This window comes from Narcine bancroftii, chromosome 8 (assembly GCF_036971445.1).
Source record: "Narcine bancroftii isolate sNarBan1 chromosome 8, sNarBan1.hap1, whole genome shotgun sequence".
In the NCBI taxonomy this organism is placed as follows: domain Eukaryota; kingdom Metazoa; phylum Chordata; class Chondrichthyes; order Torpediniformes; family Narcinidae; genus Narcine; species Narcine bancroftii.
The window spans coordinates 149348278-149370963 of NC_091476.1; the positions used below are offsets into that span (position 1 = coordinate 149348278).

Consider the following 22686-nt stretch of genomic DNA (forward strand, 5'->3'; position numbering starts at 1 on the left):
CTCATTATAGGAAGGATGTGGAAGGTATGAAAAGGGTGCAGAGAAGATTTACCAGGATATTCCCTGGATTTTAAATTATGAGACAAGAGCTGAGACTTTTCTCTTTGGAGCATAGAAGGATGAGAGGAGACAATAGAGCTCTACAAGATTATGAGATTATAAGGTGAACAGGTTTCCCAGGGCAGGAACAGCAAACACCAGAGAACATATGTACAAAGTGAAGGAAGGGAAGTTTAGGGGAGACATCAGGAGTGTTTTTTTCCCAAAAAAAAAGTTGTGGGAGCCTGGAATGCCTTGCCAGGAATAGTGGTGGCGTCTGAAACATTAGGAGCATTTAAGAGACTCTTAGGCACATGGATGGAAAAATAATAGTGTTACAGGGTAGGGAGGGTTTAGTATTTTTTTTAATGGAATATATGGGTCGGCACAGCAGAGAGCCAAAGGGCCAGTCCTGTGGTGTTCTAGGTTCTACATTTTAAAAATTATGAACGCAAACATCAAGACTTTGTAGAATACTGCAGATAGGAGTAATTAGCGATGGAATTACCTACTGAAAAATGGCACGTCCAACTAATTCTCGTGCTTAATGACTGATTGATGTTCAATCATGGCATCAACCCCACTGATTACATAAGCCCAAAAGGAAAAGCAAATCCACAACATTGGTCCAAAATGATCAGTTCCTCATACGAATGTTTTTTATGCCAGGACACAAATTACTTCTACCGTTCCAATTGTTTTTTTCAAAGAATTCTTTTCTCCTCCCATTATCTGCCTGAGCAGCCTGTTCCGTAGATTCATTGAGCAATCACTGATATTTTTGCATGCAGATTAATTACAAATGACACCCCCCCCCCCGCCCACCCAAAAAAGAAACCCTACACTGCATGGGCTGGACCATCAATTTAAGTGGCTACAATGCAGTCTACCAACATGACGCTGGAGCAGAGATAAAACAAGGTAAGGCCATTCATTCAGCCTACCCCATTTTCTCTCTCCAGGACAACAGTTCTAAGCTGGAATTTGTCCTTCACATACTAATTTCTTGCCCTATAGTAGGGGTACAAATGATCAAACAGCGCTACGAATTATCGTCAGTCAGATCACTGAAATGATGTGCCGAATTTTTACCTGCCAGAGTCGCAGCCGCAGCAAGCCCTGCAGTGTAGGGGTCTGTACCTGGAGGGGCAGCACTAATGATGTAAGGATTAGGAACAAAGGTTGCTGGAGCAAGGCCGGCTGAAAACATACCTGTGTAAGATTGGAATAAAACACAGATAAAACCATGTGGAATCATATGTCAATCTCGTTTAAAACAAGAGTGGTGATTCAGTTACTGTCTGTTTCTGGTTTTGATTATTCTACATGGAGTTTTAAACAATATTGATTAGTGTTGATTAACTAGTGCAACCACAAATCAAGGGCCTTTAGAATGCAAGAAATTTGACACGTGTTAAATCAATGACAACAAAAAAAAATAATATCGAAAATTATGGTATCCTAAAGGGAAAAAAACTTGATTAGCCTCATGTTGTTGATTTGCACGAGAAAAAATTGCTACATTAGAATTCAGGGTCAAATATTTTGTAGATACACCAAATGCAACAAAAAGAAAACGTATGGCTCATAATTATGGCAAAGGCGACCAGTAACTAAAACAGAAAGCATCATGAACTTTCTGCTGCTTCAGTTGATAAATGCACCCAGTGATACGTTTCCAAGACAGATTAATGAGCCACCCTGTGCTGAGAGGCTGCAAACACTGATCAGCTCCAACAACCTCACGCCAACCAATCACAATTAGTCCAAATCACACTACTGCACAAAATGCCCTCAATACTTAACGATTTCCAGCAGAGGGCCAGGTGCTTACATAGAATACAATACTTCAGTTAGAATAAAAAGGACTTCATAATCTTATCAAGGCAGAGGTCAAGTGGTGGGTGACGCCCTGGACTAGCTTTGAAGAACGTTCTCCCAAGTCTGCAAAATGTGTGTTATATCCTCTTGAAGGTAAAAAAAAAATCACATCAAAAAACTGGACAAGGAACTCAAGGATGCTCCCTCTGACCCTGAGATGTTAATTTATTAAAGCTGCATAAATATACAAGTTAATCAAGCACCAGAGGACTGCAATGTTATTGCTTCTTTTGACTTCCTAGTACGACGACTCTGTGATTAAACTAGAATTTCAGAATCTGTCACACAACAAAAAAAGGGGCGAGGAGGCACGTCACAATTTAATTTGGAAAATTCCTCAAAAGGAAAAGCTGCAGCCTGAACAGGGAAGCAAATATTACATTCCAGAAGCCATTTACCTTTAGCCATGTACCAGACAGTAATTAAATATAGTAATCATACCTGGGATGAACCAAATTAATTAGTTTAAAACATGTACAGAAATAAGTTAAAAGTTTGATTTTGAAATCCTTTGACAATTCACTTACCTAGCCTTCCCAATAGATTTATTTTAAAAGCTGCCTTGAGCATCCTTGCACAAATTTACTCTCTCAACACATCTCAATGGATGCCCAATGGGTCCAGAGGCAATGAATATAAACCAAGTCTAGATCCCAATTATATTTCAAGTCACATTACGTTGTTATTCTGGTTATTAAAAACCATTTGTCAACTCTCCTCCACTCCATACATTAAATAGCCACATTACATGCAAATACCAACGAGGTATTTCAAACTGAAAATTTATTTTGCTTATCATAGCTTCAGGTCAATTGCTCCACATTTCGCACAGATTAATTTGAAAATTATGCTAACTGCTGAAGGTCAAAAAAAAATCAGATTTTCGCTGGGTGCATAGTCGAGGCACTGACTGGTTCAATAAGTTTCTCCTACCAAGGACTTACCTATGTGAGGCTGCTGGGCGGCCGCAAGAGCATACTGCTGCTGTTGTGCAGCTGTCAGCTGCTGAACCGTCAATGCATTCTGTCTCTGGAAAAGCTAAACAAAAAGAAAGTTTTACTTTTTTGCGATACATTAATGCCAATACCAACTTAGCTGCTACACTGTCCAATTCTCTACATTACATTTTAAAACTACCATTTAACAATAAACAGGTGGAAGCAATTTGGTGACCAAAGCAGAAAAGTTAGTTTGAGGTTGCCTTCCCTTCAAAAAAAACTGAAAAGCAAGCCACAAAATTATTCTTTAACAAAGCAGCATTTTACCATTGATATAAATAAATGCAAGGAGAGAGACAAAGCCTCATTCTACAGGGTAATGACACATTACTCAGTTAAGATCTCACAAGTCCACAAAGAGCAAAATTATCTCCCAAAAGCTTTCAGGCTGCCTGCCATATGTTATCCATCCTGAGCCCAGAGACAAAGGCCACAAGCATTTTCATTTAGTTGCACAAGTCAACTTTCTTGAGATTGGTAATGTTAGAGAAATTTTGAAATAAAGCCCATCCAAGTGTTTCACAACCAGTAATGATGGGTCCCCCTAATATTTGTGGAACTTTTTGTTTTAATTACATAAAATATATTCTTCAAATTCTACTCTGCACCACTGTTTATTTGCATTTGCCTAATTACTACCAGATCCTCAATTTTCAAGGCTCACAATGTCTGCTGATTTAGTCAGAGGCTTTCTGCTCAAAGGTGACTATGGCCTACCACATCTTAACTAATTCAACTGGAATCGTGCCTGTGATTCCTTGCATATTCAGTCCCTACCTGAATTCAGCGATTGCATCTGCCTCAAATGATCTGTGACAAATTTGCTGACATTAAACATCATGTGAAGAACTCAGTTCTTTAAGATTCTTTCCTCTCACTTTCAGCCTATGCACTGTTTTCCTTGACCTATCAGCCAACTGAAAAAATTTCAGTTGGGGGTCAGGTTCATGTGCAAGCACCCGAGCCTGTAATCTTCAGAAATTGGTACTCCACCTTGAGTACTGAGGAGGGGGATAGTCAGACTATGGTGGGCAGAGGTGTGGTGTCAACCTCTGTGACCCAGAAAGGTAGGGATAAAAGGAAAAGGGCGATAGTTATAGGGGATTCAATGGTTAGGAGGACAGACAAAGGTTTTTGTGGACAAGATAAGAAAAACCGGATGGTGGTTTGCCTCCCTGGTGCCAGGGTCTGGATGTGACTATGTGCGCTCAGAACATCCTAAAAGGGGAGGGTGAGGAGCCTGAGGTTGTGATGTTGGAAGGAAGTGGTCCTGCAGAATGAGTATAGGGAGTTGGGTAGGGAGCTAAAAAGGAGGACCACTAAGGGGGAAATCTCTGGATTGCTTCCTGTGCCACATGACAGCGAAGACAGAAATAGAATTAGGTGGAGGTTAAACGCGTGACTAAAGGAGAGGAGCAAGAGACAGGGTTTCAAGTTCTTGGACCACTGGGACCTTTTTTGGGGAAGATGGGACCTATACCGTAATGATGGGTTACATCTTAATCCCAGAGGGACCAGTCTCCTGGCAGGGGCATTTGCTAGGGCTGTCGGGGGTGGGAGGGGTTAAACTAGTATGGTTGGGGACAGAGTTTCAAGTTAGGCAAGACAGCAGGGTGAGGGTTAGTAGGCTAAGGAAAGAGACAAGTTTGAATAATTTGAGGGAGGAAAAGCAGGAAGTACTAAAAAGATGCTGTGGTGAAAATCGTGAGAATGGAAGAGAGGAGGATATGCAGAAGGTAGGATGCAGGAGATCCCTGATATGTATTTATTTTAATGCGAGGAGCGTAGTAAGGAAGCTGGATGAGCTAAAGGTGTGAATTGACATGTGACATTATGATATTGTGGCCATTAGCGAGCCGTGGTTGAAGGAAGGTTGTGACTGGCAGTTGAATGTTCCAGGATTTCGCTGCTTTAGATGTGACAGTGTTGGTGGATTAAGAGGGGGAGGTGTGGCATTACTTGTCAGGGAGGATATTACAGCAGTGCTGAGGCAAGGTAGACTGGAGGGCTCGTCGAGGGATGCAGTGTGGGTAGAGCAGAAAAATAAAAAGGGTGAGGTTACTATTATGGGGGTATATTATAGGCCTCCAAATGGGGAAAGGAAACTAGAAGAGCAAATGTGCAAGGAAGTAGGTGAGATGTGCAGGAGAAATAAGGTGGTGTTGGTTGGGGATTTCAATTTTCCAAACTTAGATTGGGAAACGCAGTCAGTAAAATGGCAGGCTGGCTTAGTATTTTTGCATTGTGTTCAGGATTGCTTTTGGCAGCAATATGTTGAGACGCCAACTAGAGGGGGAGCGTTTTTAGATCTGTTGTTTGGGAATGCAATGGGGCAGGTGACGGAGGTAAGCGTTGGAGAGAACTTTGGATCCAGTGATCATGCGTCCATTAGCTTTAGCTTAATGATGGAAAGGGATAGGTCGGGTCTGAGGTTGAAGGTCTTCGAGTGGGGCGGGGGGGGGGGGGGGGGGGGCAGATTTGAAGAAATGAGAAGGGATTTGCAGAGAGCTGTGTGGGCTGATCTTATTGCCGGAAAGGATGTAGAGGAAATTTGGGGGTCATTTAGGGGTGAGATTTTGAGTACAGGATCTTTATGTTCCAGTCAGGCTGAAGACTAAAGGTTCGAGGGTGGCGTGGTTTTCTGGTGAAATTAAGAAGTTGGTTTGGGACAAGAGGGAGGCCTATACCAAATATAAAATACAAGGGATTGAGGAGATGTATGGTCATTTCTTAGATTGCAGGAAGAACCTTAAGAGGGAAATTAGAAAGGCAAAAAGAAGGTATGGGGAGTCCATAGCTAATAAGGCGAAGGCGAATCCTAAGGGTTTTTACAGATATGTTAACAGTAAAAGTAGGGTTAAGGATAGAATAGGTCCACTGGATGATGGGACCGGTGAACTATGTCAGGAACCGTATGAGATGGGAGAAATATTGAACAATTTTTTCTCATCCGTATTCACGAGGGAAAGGGACATTGGGCTATACGAGATAAGAGAGCCAAAGGGCTTAGTTATAGAAAGGATAAGGGTTAGTAAAGCGAGAGTTTTGGAGCTTCTAGGGTCAATTAAGGTGGATAAGTCTCCTGGTCCTGATGGAATTTTTCCCAGGACTTTAAGGGAGGTCAGGGAACAAATAGCGGGGGCACTGACAGTGATTTTTTTAAAGATCACTGGAGGAGGGGGTGGTACCACAGGATTGGAGGATTGCAAATGTTGTTCTATTGTTCAAAAAAGGCAGTAGGTATAGGCCAAATAATTATCGGCCAGTAAGTTTGACTTCGGTGGTGAGGTAGGTTATGGAGGGTATTCTTCGAGATGGTATATACGCATATCTGGATAGGCAGGGATTGATTAGGGTCACCCAGCATGGGTTTGTAAAAGGAAAGTCGTGTTTGACGAACCTTGTTGAGTTTTTTGAGGAAGTGACAAAGGTGAATGAAGGTAGAGTAGTGAATATTTATTTGGATTTTAGTAAGGCTTTTGATAAGGTTCCGCATGGAAGGTTAATAAGGTTCAGTCACTAGGAATTAGTAGAGAGATTGTGACATGGGTTCAGAGGTGGCTGGGAGATAGACAGCAGAGAGTCATGGTGGACAACTGTATGTCAGGTAGGAAGCCTGTGACAAGCGGGGTGCCTCAGGGATTGGTGCTTGGTCCCTTGTTGTTTATCATTTATATTAATGATATGGAGGAGGGTGTGGTTAACTGGGTAAGCAAATATGCGGATGATACGAAAATAGGGGGGAGTGATGGATAGTGAGGAAGATTTTCTTGGATTACAGAAGGATTTGGCTTGTTTGGAAGAGAGGGCTGAAAGATGGCAGATGGAATTCAATGTAGACAAGTGTGAGGAGTTGCATTTCGGTAAAAAATAACCAGAATAGGACATATAGAGTTAAGGGGAGAGCATTGAGGCACGCAGAGGAGCAAAGGGACCTGGGAGTTATGGTACAGATTTCACTGAAGGTGGATTCCCATGTAAAGAAGGCATATGGTATGTTAGCCTTTATAAATCATAGTATAGAGTATAGGAGATGGGAGGTGATGCTACAGCTGTTTAAGGCATTGGTGAGACCAGGTTGTGAGTACTGTGCTCAGTTCTGGTCTCCAAATTATAGAAAGGATATAGATAAGGTGGAGAGGGTGCAGAGAAGGTTTACAAGGATGTTACCTGGCTTACAGTATCTGGATTAGGAGACTGGGACTTTATTCATTGGAACGTAGATGACTGAGAAGGGACTTTTTAGAGGTATTTAAAATTATGAAAGGAATTGATAGACTGGACATAAACAGACTTTCCCCTGAGGGCAGGAGAGGTTGGAACAAGAGGCCATGAGTTAAGGGTAAGGGGGCAACACTTTAGGAGAAATATTAGAGGTGACTTTTTCACTCATTGAGTGGTGGCAGAATGGAATGAATTTCCGAATGAGATAGTTGCGTCATGGTCCCTTCTGTCATTTAAGAGAAGGTTGGATATGTACATGGAGGTGAGGGGGCTGGAGGGTTATTGGCGGTGAGCGGGAGGTTTGAGCTAGTGGAGTTGTTCTAGTGAACGGGTGCGGACTCGAAAGGCCGACATGGCCTGTTACCACTCCGTAAATGGTTATATGGTTAAGATTGTTATTGAAGGTGCTGGTATAGACCCAACTACAAGGAAATAAAACTGAAAAATGTCAGTTGCTCAATAGACAAGGAATCAAAGAATTCTTAGAAAAGGAATGGAGGAAAATGTGCATTCTGTCTGGCCCAAAACTAATATTTCAATTTTCATACAGTAAGGTTATGAGTAATATAGACGATCCCTGTGTTACAGAAGAAGTAAATTCCTAGAAAACTGTCCATATCACAAAAATAAATTTCTGCTTAAACACTGCCCAAAAATTTTTATTGCCATTTTGGTGTCACCCCCTCCAGTGCAGTCTGCAACCCACCCCCCCCCCCCCACCCGCCCATATTGCAATTTATGTAAGGCTACCCCATTTTCCATTGAATTCCATGTTATAGGACAGGCTGAGTTCCTTTGGGATGCTTTTTTCTCTTTGCACATTAAGACTGTGATGACAAAGTGATCTACCACTATTGAAATAGTGGTACTACTGAACAAATGAAGCCCACATTACACTGGGAGTAGGGGGTGGAATAAGGCTTATGCAAAAGAACACTATCAATTTTCATTTTTAGTCACAGTATTGAGAGGCAATAAGATTTGGATATCAAGTCAGTTGAGGTGACAGTCTCAGCAAGTTCATCTTTAACAACATTCTCTCCAGTCTGAGGACGTGAACAGGGGTCTCAGAATGTAGTGCTACCATGTACTTCCCCTGAGAGGCATTTTCACTGATGCACAAATGTTCATTTAAGTGAAATCTTCAGGAAAAGGGGTGGGATCAGAATTCAAGGGAGAAAGGAGGCGAGAATGGTAACTAACTATGTCACAGTGGGACCAAAAGCTGAAAGATTATTTTAAGGATCTGATCAAAGAGATGTGGCCACTGTGACTCTCCACAATTCAGGATGTCAGAGAAAATACATTGCAGAAGTGTTGCACTTGTTCACGTCAGATTGAATAGGATGTGGCCATGGAAGAAGTCTGACGTGACTGCTACCCCTATTGATGGGGTGGTGTGATGTCCAAATCTTACAACACAGTATTGAGAAATTGTCAATTTACTTTTTCCTCCATAAATTCCATAAGAGCAAATTTCTTGAAAGGCAGGGATTCTCCTGTATTTCACTCAAGATCTGTCAACTCAGGGCTGCTCCGACCTGTTCACAAGCTCAATGCAGGATTACCATGCAGAGGAGAGGAGATCCGGCTTCATGCAGTTAAGAATTCTGCAAAGCAGGTTACAGCAAAATTCACATTGGAATTTCTGAAAAGACATTGGGGTATCATTCTCCTTACCTGGCCCGATCAATCAACTGAAAACACAGATGATTATAAATTCGATTCCAAGTTTGAATAGAGTCACGAACCATTAATGTAGGTTTAGTGCAAACTTGTCGCCGTTGTCAGGGTAGACCATGTGGCCCAAAAAATCCATTTCCGCTCTATATTCCTTGCATTCTTAAGCACTGAAGGAGAGGCTATAACTAATTTTGATGTATTGAAGACAGACAGCTAGTGTTCACTAGCTATCCCTCACTACTTTTCTCTCCCTCCCCCCCAGTGTTGAATGCCAATATAATAGTAAGGACATTATTGGGCTTGACTACCATGTAAAGACTGCAAAATATTTGTGCAGATTGGAAATGGAATTATGAAACAACTGTAATGTGGAAACCAGGCAGCATAGCTGAACTTCAGGCTTATACTTCATGTTTGTGGTTTAAACTTTAGGCTTATACTTCATTTTTGTGGTTTACATGCTAATATTTTCTCTACACTCTGGCCTAAATCAATAGTGTCACCTTGCCCTCTTGTTCCAAACCTCAAGTAACAGAAATACTTGCAATTCTCTGGAAGATGGAGTATCCACAATTTTTAAAAGTATTTAATAACTGAATTCTGTAACTTCAGATGCTCAAATATAAATTTAAACTTTAATTTCAGAACAGAGTTCCATATGCCAGGATCTTGGAATTGCTTTTCAGTAGGAATACTGCTTAACAGGGCATCAAAAGGTTTGTGGTGTGAAAAGTAATCAAGATTCTCCAGTTTGTATTGAGAAAGAGGCATGTTATAAACGGCCTACTGCACAATCAGTGAATCAAAATGATCCGACATCAACTCAGTTGTATATATGAAGACAAACTGACCTGTTGTTGGGAGCTGTAATCAAACAGACTCACAGCAGCCGTTCCAGAGTCCATCTGCACTTGGCTACTGGAATAATCAAATTGAAGTGAATCCAGTCCTACAGGTTCCATGGAATCCAAGGGCACATTTTGTGACTCAACGTTATTGAAGTCTTCTGTGGGCTTTACATTGTTGCTGTTGGCCAGTTGACCCAGGCTTTCTGAATTGTTCTGATTAGGTCCAAGTAAATCCACCACTTCACTTGGGGAGGTTTGACAACTGCCAGGGGTACGGCTACATAAACAAAATTCCTTGTGAACTTTTGTTCGATACACATAAAATTGACATCTCATACTGTCAAAGCCTATTTCAAAGATGGGCACTCATGCATCTTTAAGTTGACAAAGTGAAGATGCAAATGAATGCCAATTCTGAGATTTGAATTTATTTTCGAGATTACCGTATAGGCCTTCGTATTAGATGATCCCAAAACAAAACTTTCACCTTAAAATCAGGGTTGTTTTATATGCCGAGTCCAAAATCTTAGCCTTGCAAGCAAAGTCTCGACACTGCTTCTATCTTCCCGTCGGCTCCGACACAATCTTGTGCATACCCTGTTAGTTAAGTCTCAGCGCTCCACAGGGTCCATCCACCCAGTTCCAATTGCTATCAGCTCTGTACAGGCTTTAAATGGCCTGTTATAGGAGCCAACAGTGGTATTTTAAAATATCCAAATAAAATTGAAACCTTGACATGATAATTTGTTATTAAAATATTGTGATTTGCTTTTAACAGCACCACTGGTCAGCAGTATGTGCCAGATTTGGAGGTGTCTTCTATCAACATTTTATGTGGAAATTCCAGGTCATCTTATACACGAGTCGTCACATACAGTAAGATTTTGCAAGCAAAAACTTTTTTTTTTCTAAAAACAGATATTCAATACTGAATGAGACCAAAATAAACTAAATCTTGTCACATTCTGATATTATAAATGAATGCCAGCCTAGAGACTGCAGTCAACTTTCGGCAGTTGATATTCAATTTAGAAACCATAACAAAGTCTATGTTCTTAAGAGGGGGAAAAAACTTACTGAATGATTTTAAGACCAATAAAAAAAACATCAATCATTGTAGATCAGTTAATGAAAGTGATACAACAGAAAATTCATGGGTAAAAATTAAAAAAAAAAGCAAAACTTGAAACAGGAAAGTGCTTTGGGTAAATCCAATACATGAAGAAAGCAATAGGAAAATGAGAGATCATTTCAAATTAGGGTGTTTCTGGGGTACAAAAGCAAAGAAATGGAAATACATACATTGGTGAAAGAAGCCAAGCAGATCAATTAAGGCTGTGATAAGCGTTCAAACAAAAGAATGAGGCTTATTTTCAAAGGAAAAGAATAAACACGGATCAGGGTTCGAATCCCACGCTGTCTGTAAGGAGTTTGTACTAACAGCAGCAGGTTCAAACGTGTTGGACCATGAGGGTTGCCAGACCACAGAGTGCCATATAAGAGAGGCACAACCTGTACTGAGCAAATGTTGATACTGCTTCAAAATGAAAACATTTGTCAAAATCCTTATATTATCTATCGCAAATGAGAACAACTCGTTTTTTACTCCATACCTGAAGTCTTTATCAGAATCAATACCATTTTGCACTACCATGCCGTTTGTTTTATCAATTCCATCATCTTCTACTTCTTTCAGATCTCCCATCTTATCCCCATCAAATGAAGATTTTCCTTTTTTATCTCCTTTATCAGTATGAGGCTCATTATCTCCAGTACCCTGGAAAAAATAGGGCAGAGGGAAAAGATGGTGAAAGCATGTTTTACCAGTTATTCTAACACATTAGCACATTATTTTGTCCTGCTGCAGACTTGGTATTCAGGAGTACACTAATCAGATACTTGGAAAGCCCAATTACTTAAGTCCCATGATATCACAAGTAACTGCAATTAACTTTCTGACATCAGTAATACACACAAGCAGAATGAAACTGATGTACTGGTGAAATGGAAATTTCAACAATAGCTGAGTTACAGCTTTGATCAATTTCATCAATGATACTAGTCATGAAGAGATCAGTATCAATGCATTGGCATTCAAATGCATGTTAGATTTTTATGAACAGGATTAAAATGTGAATCATTTGTGAACCTTGAATTCTTTGCACCTTAATGACTCTTCTTTCTTTGGCTTGGCTTCGCGGACGAAGATTTATGGAGGGGGTAAAAAGTCCACGTCAGCTGCAGGCTCGTTTGTGGCTGACCAGTCCGATGCGGGACAGGCAGACACGATTGCAGCGGTTGCAAGGGAAAATTGGTTGGTTGGGGTTGGGTGTTGGGTTTTTCCTCCTTTGCCTTTTGTCAGTGAGGTGGGCTCTGCGGTCTTCTTCAAAGGAGGCTGCTGCCCGCCAAACTGTGAGGCGCCAAGATGCACGGTTTGAGGCGTTATCAGCCCACTGGCGGTGGTCAATGTGGCAGGCACCAAGAGATTTCTTTAGGCAGTCCTTGTACCTTTTCTTTGGTGCACCTCTGTCACGGTGGCCAGTGGAGAGCTCGCCATATAATACGATCTTGGGAAGGCGATGGTCCTCCATTCTGGAGACGTGACCCATCCAGCGCAGCTGGATCTTCAGCAGCGTGGACTCGATGCTGTCGACCTCTGCCATCTCGAGTACCTCGACGTTAGGGGTGTGAGCGCTCCAATGGATGTTGAGGATGGAGCGGAGACAACGCTGGTGGAAGCGTTCTAGGAGCCGTAGGTGGTGCCGGTAGAGGACCCATGATTCGGAGCCGAACAGGAGTGTGGGTATGACAACGGCTCTGTATACGCTTATCTTTGTGAGGTTTTTCAGTTGGTTGTTTTTCCAGACTCTTTTGTGTAGTCTTCCAAAGGCGCTATTTGCCTTGGCGAGTCTGTTGTCTATCTCATTGTCGATCCTTGCATCTGATGAAATGGTGCAGCCGAGATAGGTAAACTGGTTGACCGTTTTGAGTTTTGTGTGCCCGATGGAGATGACTCTAAGGGTGATCTAAACTACATGGGTCAGCAGAAATTGTACCAATCTGGGCAATTAAGATCACAACGGACTGTGGACCTGGCTATGAATTACCCCTTGAGACAAGGGCCAGTAAATTGGTGATTGCTTCTATTCTCACCTATCTTGAAATCTGCTGAAAATTCAGCTGTTAAGATTTTACAAGAATATTCTTTGGAAAAAAGCTTGCTAATGAATTACATCCATTTGAGTTAATATCACGTGTTAACATTTTAGTTTGCCTAACAAATGGCTATGGCAGAGCTGACAGCATTGAAGCCAATCTGTGGCAACTGAAATGGCAGACAAAAACCATTGTTCTCCTACTTCCTCACAACTAGTTACTCTGAGGATAATTAAAAAGAAAACATTCTCAATACTTACAAATGGTCCTTTTCTGAGGCAGGATTCCAGTTTTTCCCCAGGAGAAGAGCTCAGCACATATTCCACCATACTGACACCCAGTCCACCACTTTCAGAACGTGGAGATAGGACAGAGTTGACTTCACTGCTGCCATGGAAACCTTGGCCAGGACGCCTTTGTACCATGATTGGCTGTGACACAGAGTGATCTGAGCAAGAGGTTAAACAAGTTCCCTGTTACTAATGAATGCTACACCAAGTTTACTAGAATGTAGTTGCACAGATGCTTTCTCAAGTGAAATAAATCACACGCATTAAACTGCTCATCTTTAAATAGCAAATTACAATACGAAATAGCGGTAGCTCCAGACAACAACAAACTTCAAACGGAAATACCAAACTTGGCATCGTATATTGTTAATGGTTCAAAAAATTTTCCTATATACCTTCAAGAGCAACTCGAGCCTGATTTTATATTTAATCTTTTCTAAAACAAACCAAGATTGAATCATTTCTTGCAGCAAATACTTTATATACATTGCCTGCTTGGACTGGAGAGGTGGGGATGGGGGTCACTGGTGTTATTTTCAGGCAAGACTTGCACACTCCTGAATATAGCACCGATAGATTTAATCCTCAAGATGGGACAGGACATTCTAAAGCTATGTATCCTTGCATATGTTTGCCTCAAGACAAATTAGCTGGTCCCTGAATCCATATCACTGGCAGTATAGATTTTGATATATTTACAGCTTGTTGGAATCCTTTACCATCCACAACAGCAGAGAAAATATTGAACATAATGAGCAGCCAAAATATATTTTATAAACTCTATTTAATTGAAATAGGGAGGAATTGTTACAGAAGAAAGACTCAAGTCCTTGGAATTTCCAAATTACTGACTTACTGATCTGCAGTGATGAGATGTTTAATTACCCTGGACAACAAATATGTTTGCTTCCTGAACATTTTAAGGTATTTTATGGATGTTAGACTGTTGATCACAGAAATCACCTAAACCTTAAAAAGATGTAACCTATTTTTGTGATTTCCTGTCATAATTTAAGTCACACTTTTTCCCTGCTGATCTCGGTGCAGTCAGTGATTAACATTGCGAAAGGTTTCGCCAAGACACTGCGACCATGGAAAAAGTGGAATCAGGGCAACTGGAATCCATCAATGATGGATGATTATTGCTGGACATTGACGTGAGAGGCATCAGATGCTGAGTACAAATTAAAATCAGCAGCAAAACATTTTTTAGGTCAGTTGAACTAATGCAATGACAGCATCATTATACGATTAAACATGTTAAATTCAATCAAAGTTAATTTAATGTTTCTCCAACTTCCCACATGATACAGCAAATCTGAAATTATCATTGCATTCAGCTTGAAGTTGTCTATCATAATCCCCCCTTTTTTTTTAAGGAAGCAAAACTTTTGAAAAGATTTGTTATCAATGTTTTCAGGTCAATGAGTCAAGCTGAAGCTAGGCATTTGAAAGATATTGGGCATTTTCAATATGCCTGCACACTTTTTAAAAATAAAGTCGAAATGGGTTGCAAAGAGAATGATGAAAAAGCACATACTCTTATGAAACAGGTATTTACTTCCATAGGAAAATAGGGCTCTATTTTTGCCATGTGCTTGTGCCTTTTAGATGTGCTGGCTGAAACAAACATTTGTTCGAAGGGCAGCACAGTGACACACCTAATACAGCTGCTGCCTTACAACTTTAGGCAATCCTGTAAACTCTGGTTCTGCCCGTGTGGAGTTTGCACGTCCTCCACATCTTCCCACATGCAAAAAATGTAAACTACCTTACCGTTTAGATGAATGGTTGAATTTGGGGGGGGCGGAGGGGGAAGAGAAGATGTGAGGAATAAGGTGAATTGAAGTAGAATTAATGGAAAAAAGTCTTGGTGCTTGGTAATTCAGCAGAATGAAGGGTCTGTTTCCACAGTCTCTCTTAATGGCAAAATGTCACGTCAGAACCCCAATAACACCATGTTATGCCCACCAAAATAGGTTTTAGTTTATAAACAATGTGGCACTCACTTAAAACTGCCATTGCATAAAGATGAGATCACATGCTCAATTCTACAGTGGTGCTTGAATCAGCACTCGGCAAAAAGAACAATCTTCTGGAGGAACTCAGGTCGAGCAGTGGGAGAAAAAGAATGGTCAATGTTAGAGATCTGAACGCTTCATCAAGACAGAGGATGCAAAGGAGAGAAAACCAGTATAACTGAGGGTGGGATGAGTTGGAGGGAGATTAGTTAACCAAGGGTAAAGGATAACTGACAAGATGAGGATGTGGAAATAGATGACTAGCAGGTGCCAGACAAAGGGAGAGGGGGGAGCAAGAAAATTACAGGTGGTCAAGTGGAAGATCGGTCATACAGGGTGAGGTTGGAGTCAATGTAATGGGGTGGAGGGTGATGTGGAGACAAAGGCCACCAGTGCTGATATCTGCCAAGTAGAGAGGGTGATATTTCTCATCTTCAAGAAAAATATCCTTGGTCTCCACTTAAACTCCTCCAATTGTGTCCAACCCCACTCTATGCAACCCATCTTGCTTGACCTAACCGTTTAATTCTCTTTCCCCTCTCCCCTTTCCCTGTCACCTGCTAATTATCTGCCTCTGGCTTTGCCTCCCGATCTGCCTGTCATCCTTTAGACCTTCCTCATTTACTAATATCCAACTGGCCTCCATCCAATCTCACCCTTCCTGTCCTCGTGATACTGGCCAACTTCCATCACTTGATCAAGAGTTCTAGCCCAACACATTGACCACTTATTTTCCCACTGATGCTGTTCGGCCTGTTGAGTTCCTCCAGCTGGTTTTTTTTTGCTCCAGAATTCAACATCTGCAGTACTGAATCTCCCGTGAAATCAATATTGACTCAGACCTGCAAAGTTACAATTGTCATCCACCAAGAAGAGTCGGTTCTAGAATATGATACATTATATGATCATAAAATTCCCTAACCTAACAATTTTTTTTAATTGCATAAACTGCTAGTATCTGAACTATAAAAGTCTGATAACAGCAAAGTGTAAAAATCAATTAAAAATCCTATTTACAAAGAGAAACAAACCTGAAGAGCATTAGCTTACACATTGAGGCTGAATTCATGTATTCTCATTAGTGATTTATAATAGATTGTACAAACTACATCAATTGGCATCAGTTAAGGGAAATAGATCCATAAGCTTTTCCATAAAATTCCAAGTTAAACTAAATTGCAAAGCATTCTGAAGTCCAAATATCGAACAAATTGCTAACAAGGATGATCTCGTTTTCTCGATAGGCTCTGACTTCATGCACACAATAGACTCAATAGGACAAATGGTCTGCATCCAATTATGCCACATACAAATTAGGCTATTTGAGCTTCAAGCCTGCTTGACAGTTTAATAAAATCATCGCAGATCTTACGAAAACCTCAACTCTGATTTTCTAATAACCTTTCACCACTTTGTATATTACAAATCTCTCTACCAAAATAAAATTAAGGACTCTGCTTCCACTGACCACTGAGAAAGAGTTCCAAAGACTTGTAACCTTCAATAGTTTTTCATCCATTTGTATCAAATGGCAGCTTCTATTTCTCAACCAACCCCGATTTGCCCATGTGAAAACCGTCTTCTCCACATCAAGACCTTTCATGGTTCAATCAGTATTAGCTTAATAAATCTATGAATTTGCAATACATTGACATTCTTCTTGGAGAAAAAAAAACAAAATACACCAATGCTCATACAGATGAACCATAAGCTTTTGTCTACAATTCCCCTTGTAATTACCAATGACCTAGTTTCGAATTGCTATCCACCCAGATCCCTCTACAACTTCTCTCACAATTCAGTTACCATGCTTTAATTTTTTCCACAATGGATATCACACAGTTCTCTTCACAATGTCTGTCACTCAGTTAACCTATCTGTATCCCTTTGTAACATGACTTTTCATTACTTGCTTTCCCTTCTTTGTGGCTTCATCAAATTTAGCATCTGTACTTTGGCTGCTTCAACCAAGTCACTACAAAATGCTCAGTACCAACCAGGAAAAGATCCATCTCTGCCTGTAGTCAACCTATATTCCATTCAAAGTCACCTGCCCCATGGACTTTTCACAAAATCCTTTCATAGGGCACTAGAGTAATGAACCATTTATTTGCCAAGAAACTGGGCAAATCTAGAATCTCGGTTGAGCAAAGAGGCATCTTCACTACCTTTAGAATTTCTAAGTTTCCAATTTGACGGTCTAGATTGTGCAGTTTCGCTGGTTTCAGGTCACTGAAATAGTTGTGGATTCAATGTCAATATATTTTCATACAGCAATATAACCCAGTCAAAAAGTATGCATTCATCCTTAGTAATTTGAAAATATTCATTTAATTGGCATTAATACAAATCCTTGACAATTAATAAACAATTTACCCAGGTTTTTCCTTGACTAATGCCATTCTTACCTGAAGGCCCCCATGCACTGTCTCTCCACTGATCTCCAAGAAATATCCCTTTCGGTCCATCCTTGTTTGTATCATCAGATTCCCAGAATTTCTTTCCAGGCAGAAGCTGCTGCATAGGCAAGAGAAAAATAATTAGAGGAAGAGCATTACAACCATGTGCTGATAAATCTATTCATTGGCTGAGGCCCACACGATCTTCCATCTTATCTCACTGACTCTGATCATCAGTCTAACTTGTATCACAAAAAGTTAGTGTTTGCTGTGACAGATATCAAAAAATCAAAAAGCCTAATGCCATGTCAAAGTTATAAACTATTTGTGAAAACTACACCACTGAGCTGGAATTAAATCTGGGACCTCAAAAAAGGGTTGGTAGCATGTTAAATTTTATCAACTGCCAAGTGCATAGCTATAATTTCCTACAAGACCAGCTGTTCAAAAAAAAATCAAAATATATTACCAATTACTAAGCCAGATCAATGACCAAGCTATAGACAATAGTTTCCTAGATTCAATTCAGTTTCTGATGGGCCCCCCTGATTAAAGCCATCACTGACAGGAGAATTTCACTCAGTATTTGAAGTGCTGCCTAGGATGTCTAGTTGGATCCAAAGAGAGCATGATCCACTTGTGGCAAATGAATGTTTGGTGGGAGGCTAAGACAAAAGAGAACAAGTGACAAAAGAAACAAGAACTTAGCCTTTCTCATTCTTTCAAAGCCACTGGACAAGAATTTCTGACATAAGAAACCTGAAAGAGAAATAACATCTTACACATCCTCTAAAGGAATTTAGATTGAAATGCAAAGATCCCCAGATGACTCAAATGCAACAGCAGGAAACCTCCCTGGATACATGGCTGAATGAAGAAAAAAAAGACGTACAATATAGGGGAAAGAAAACCTGAATTTTTGCCAGTTTTGTGCAATTTCAAGGAGTAACTTTATTTCCCAAATCCAAAACACACACTTCTGGAAGCCCATGTGCATAACAAAATACAAAAACTAGAAAAAAATACTATCTCTGTATAATTAGAGGGCACAAAAGTTCAAGAATGATTAATAATTCTGAAAACTACTGCCATATGGGCACTTACATCAAGAATGGTGTGGTCATCCCTATTTGTAGAATAACTTTAAACGGTAATTTTTATGTGTACAATGGCATGAAAGGTCTACCATAAAACTCTGCAGGATTCTGTAATACGCCTGAAGATTTAAAAATTAAGTACCTTGCATCACTTAAAATTTTGAACAATTAAATTAAAAATGAAAAACATCCACCTACACTAATAATCACAAAGCAACTATCAGCCAATACTTAAAGGACCAATGCATCAGATCAGCAAGCAGGTTAGGACGAGTGACATTCTATTGTTCATGAGCAAGGCTGAGAACAATCAAAGTCAACGGCTAAGTGAGATTCTGAACTCTGCAGAATATGGCAAAGTTCAGATGACTGAAGTGTGGGAGTTTTACAGCTCCTGTACTTACTAAATCAAGGTTTGGTCATCCAAACTTTAACAGATCACATCTTTTTCCACAGCACAACACACAGATATAACATATTATCCTCTCAAATCTTTGTCTCCCCAGCAGCATTTTGGATTCTTCGCACACAAGTTCAGGACTTTACTACTGCTTCTCATTATATTTACATTGAAAGCAGATGCCATAACATCAAAGAATGCCACACTCAATCAATATGCAACTTACAATAATGTATTTGCAGACCAACACAGAAAAGTTTATCTGAGAATTTGCACATTCCAGTATTCAAATTATCCTCAGAAATCATTGTGATAGATTTGCAGATCGGGACCAGCATTTGCTTTTACAAATGTTTTGGGATCCCCAAAATAAACAGCTCCAAACATGACTTGTTGCCTGAGTTTTCAACACTTGTTTGAAGTGAGGCAGTTTTTACACAAAAACATGCAAGTCCCAAATGAACATATCTAATGAAATTCATATAAAAGCCCCCTTGGCCCCTCCCACCTCAATAAATCATTCTCCAATCTCTGACAAATAACTACAATGCAGGCAAGAACAACAAACCACTGACGTATTTATCTACATGAGCATTTTTCTACAGCAATCATCTGCTACAAGAACTTCCAAGACTAGATTTTCCACTCCAAAGACACAGGGATGCCAAGATAAATCCCTAACTCATACTGACACTTCACAAATCAGTTTTTTGACTGCAGGGTCTTCAACTTGTCCTGGTTACTTCATGGCTTTATCAATTCAGCCATCTGCAGGGCTCAAATGTCTCCAACCTTGCTCAGTACACTATACAATCAAAAATAATTGCCATTAATCAGATCTCAATTAAATAGCAATGTCCCTATTCAATGGGTGTATGGTATTGATGAAACTTTTAGGGCTGAAGCCCCAACAGGGTGGTCCTACAGGTATACAATCTTTTATCCGGAACCCTTGGGGGACAGTGAGTTCCAAATTTTGGATTTTTTGAACAAAGGCCAGCTGCCCCAGATTTAAGCCCACCCAAATTGTGCTGCCGTGTCCACCCCCATCCAGTCGCGCTGGTCTCGCTCCTCCACCACCCTGCCAAAGTCGCGTTGCCGTCTTCCCCCCTCCCACAGCCCGAGTCGTGCTGCCGTCCCTCCCCTCCAGCAGCCCGAGTTGCGCTGCCGTCTTTCTCCCCCCCCAGCAGCCCGAGTCGCGCTGCCATCTCTCCCCCCGCCCGAGTACCGCTGCCATCTCTCTCCCCGCCCGAGTCGCGCTGCTGTCTCTCTCCTCCACCCCCCACCCGAGTCGTGCTGACACGTCTCTCTCCCTGCCCACCTGAGTCATGCTGCTGTCTCTCTCCCCCCACCTCCATCCAAGCTAGTCATGCTTCTCTCTCTCTCTCTCCCTCCCTCTCTCTTGCTCCCTCCCTCCCTGCTGTACCAGGACCAGGAAATAAATGCTGGTGTTTGGAGATTTCTGGATTTTAGATATCCAGGTAAAGGATTGTTTACCTGTAGTATCTGTAATTGTGGGGAATCTTAAATGAGTTACAGTATACAACTTTGAAATAAGTCACCACAGCATTTTGCAAAGATGTTATTTTTGAAACATTTTCTACACAAAGTAACTTGTATATAAAAAATATTCAACAGCATTTGAAGCCAGCCAATGAGGTTGCAACCCTGAAAAAAATACTAAAAAGGACATTTTAAAATCATCCATCTCTCTTCCTGTGGTGTTGGATATATCAGTTGTTTTGAGGAAAATTGTATGTGGTATCTTGAAAGCATTAAAATTCTTTATAAATTTAATACATTAGCATTCAAAAGCAAAATTTACATTGGAGGTCCAGTCAAAAACTTTGTATTGCCACCAAAACCAAAGTAAACTGGACATTAACAACTTCCCCATTATTAGAAACTATTAAAAGAAATTTCTTCTGAAAGTTCTAACTATGTAGACCCATTAGCTTAAATGCACTTGGAATATGCCAGAAGCTTTAGAATCAAATACACAGTGAAAGAGCATTCACTTTATTAAAATGCTCCACGAACCACAAACTGATTCCGATGCTTCAAGAATTAAACAGGCCTTACACCAGAACTGAAGAAGACCACAGTGGATACATTTGCCCCAAATGAAATGTCTGGGCCAACCCTATGAATTGTTGGAAAAATCTGTTCCCTCTGTGGCTGGGTCATCCTATGAGAGTTATTACTTACAAAATTATATAACAAGATCAACAGATCCTAAAGTTTTGCCTTTATAGAAAAGATTGGCCATTAATGAGGGAAAACAAACTTGCTCAAAATCCAAGTACATAATGACTAGAACTGCAAAATTAATTTAAAACACCCAAAAAGGTCAAACTCAAATGCCAGCACCTCCATTTTCCATGTTAGCAGAACCTTTAACACCTGTCCTTAAATATCACCCATGTCCCAGAGTAAAAGTCATCTTTTCTTCCTCATCTCTGAGACGACTGTCAAAATATTACAATCTGTATAAAAGAATGTATATGTCACGTGATAGAGCAATCCATTGCAAGCTCAAAATTGTTCTTTTCCCCACAATTATTCCCTTCGATCCATAGAGTCACAAAGTTTAATTTCTACAAATTTAAAATGAAATCTCAAAAGCAACATGATCAAACATAACCTGGCAAAGTACTGGAAATGAAAAGCAAGACAAATGATCAAAAACAGAAAATGAAATTGAGGAGTGCAGAGCAACAAAGGGATTTAGGAGTTATGGTAAATAGTACCCTCAAGGCTGATACTCAGGTAGATGGTGTGGTGAAGAAGGCATTTGGAATGTTGGCCTTCATAAATCGGAGTACTGAATTCAAGAGTGGGGAGGTTATGATGAAATTGTACAAGGCATTGGTGAGGCCAAATTTGGAGTACTGTGTACAGTTTTGGTCACCAAATTATAGGAAAGATATAAACAAAATAGAGAGAGTGCAGAGAAGGTTCACGAGAATGTTGACAGGATTTCAGGGTCTGAGTTACAGGGAAAGGTTGTGCAGACTGGGGCTTTTTTCTCTGGAGAGAAGATTGAGAGGGGACTTGATAGAGGTGTTTAAGATTTTGAAAGGGACAGACAGAGTAAATGTGGATAGACTTTTTCAATTAAGAAAGGGGGAGATTCAAACTAGAGGACATGGTTTAAGATTGAAGGGGGAAAATTATAAGGGGAACATGAAGGGAAATTTCTTTATGCAGAGGGTGGTGGGGATGTGGAATGAGCTTCCGGCAGACGTGGTCGAGGCGGGATCATTGGTTACATTTAAGGAAAGACTGGATCGTTACATGGATAGGAGGGGACTAGAGGGGTATGGACCGGGTGCTGGTCAGTGGGACTAGGAGGGTGGGGATTTGCTACGGCATGGACTAGTAGGGCCTAACTGGCCTGTTCTGTGCTGTAAGTGGTTATATGGTTAAAGTCAAAAAACTGCAAGCACTGGAAATATGCAATTTAAAAAAAAAACACTGGAAACTCTCAGTACCTGCAGTAGAAAAGAAACAGTTAACAATATGGGTTAAAGATCCTTGATCAGAATTGGAAATGCATCTATAAATTACCTTTTAAAAAGATGATTCTTCAGGAAGTTTGGAGGTAACAAAATGAAGATAGTCATCAATTAATCAAACTAAAGGATAGT

General features: G+C 40.5%; 1 protein-coding gene across 14 annotated transcripts in view; it reads right to left on the minus strand.

Annotated features, from left to right (window-relative positions):
- The window catches only part of pum1 (pumilio RNA-binding family member 1), a 137000-nt gene that overhangs the window by 32544 nt on the left and 81770 nt on the right, over nt 1-22686 (minus strand). For 8 of the 14 annotated variants that reach the window (XM_069895305.1, XM_069895316.1, XM_069895310.1 and 5 more), the window contains 6 exons: nt 17549-17657; nt 13090-13277; nt 11287-11450; nt 9677-9950; nt 2865-2958; nt 1132-1251 (listed from right to left, as the gene is read on the minus strand). In XM_069895305.1, the coding sequence (XP_069751406.1) occupies nt 1132-1251; nt 2865-2958; nt 9677-9950; nt 11287-11450; nt 13090-13277; nt 17549-17657 (949 nt within the window). The remainder of the gene's footprint in view (nt 1-1131; nt 1252-2864; nt 2959-9676; nt 9951-11286; nt 11451-13089; nt 13278-17548; nt 17658-22686) is intronic. The other 6 variants (XM_069895317.1, XM_069895312.1, XM_069895308.1 and 3 more) reach the window with 2 other exon arrangements.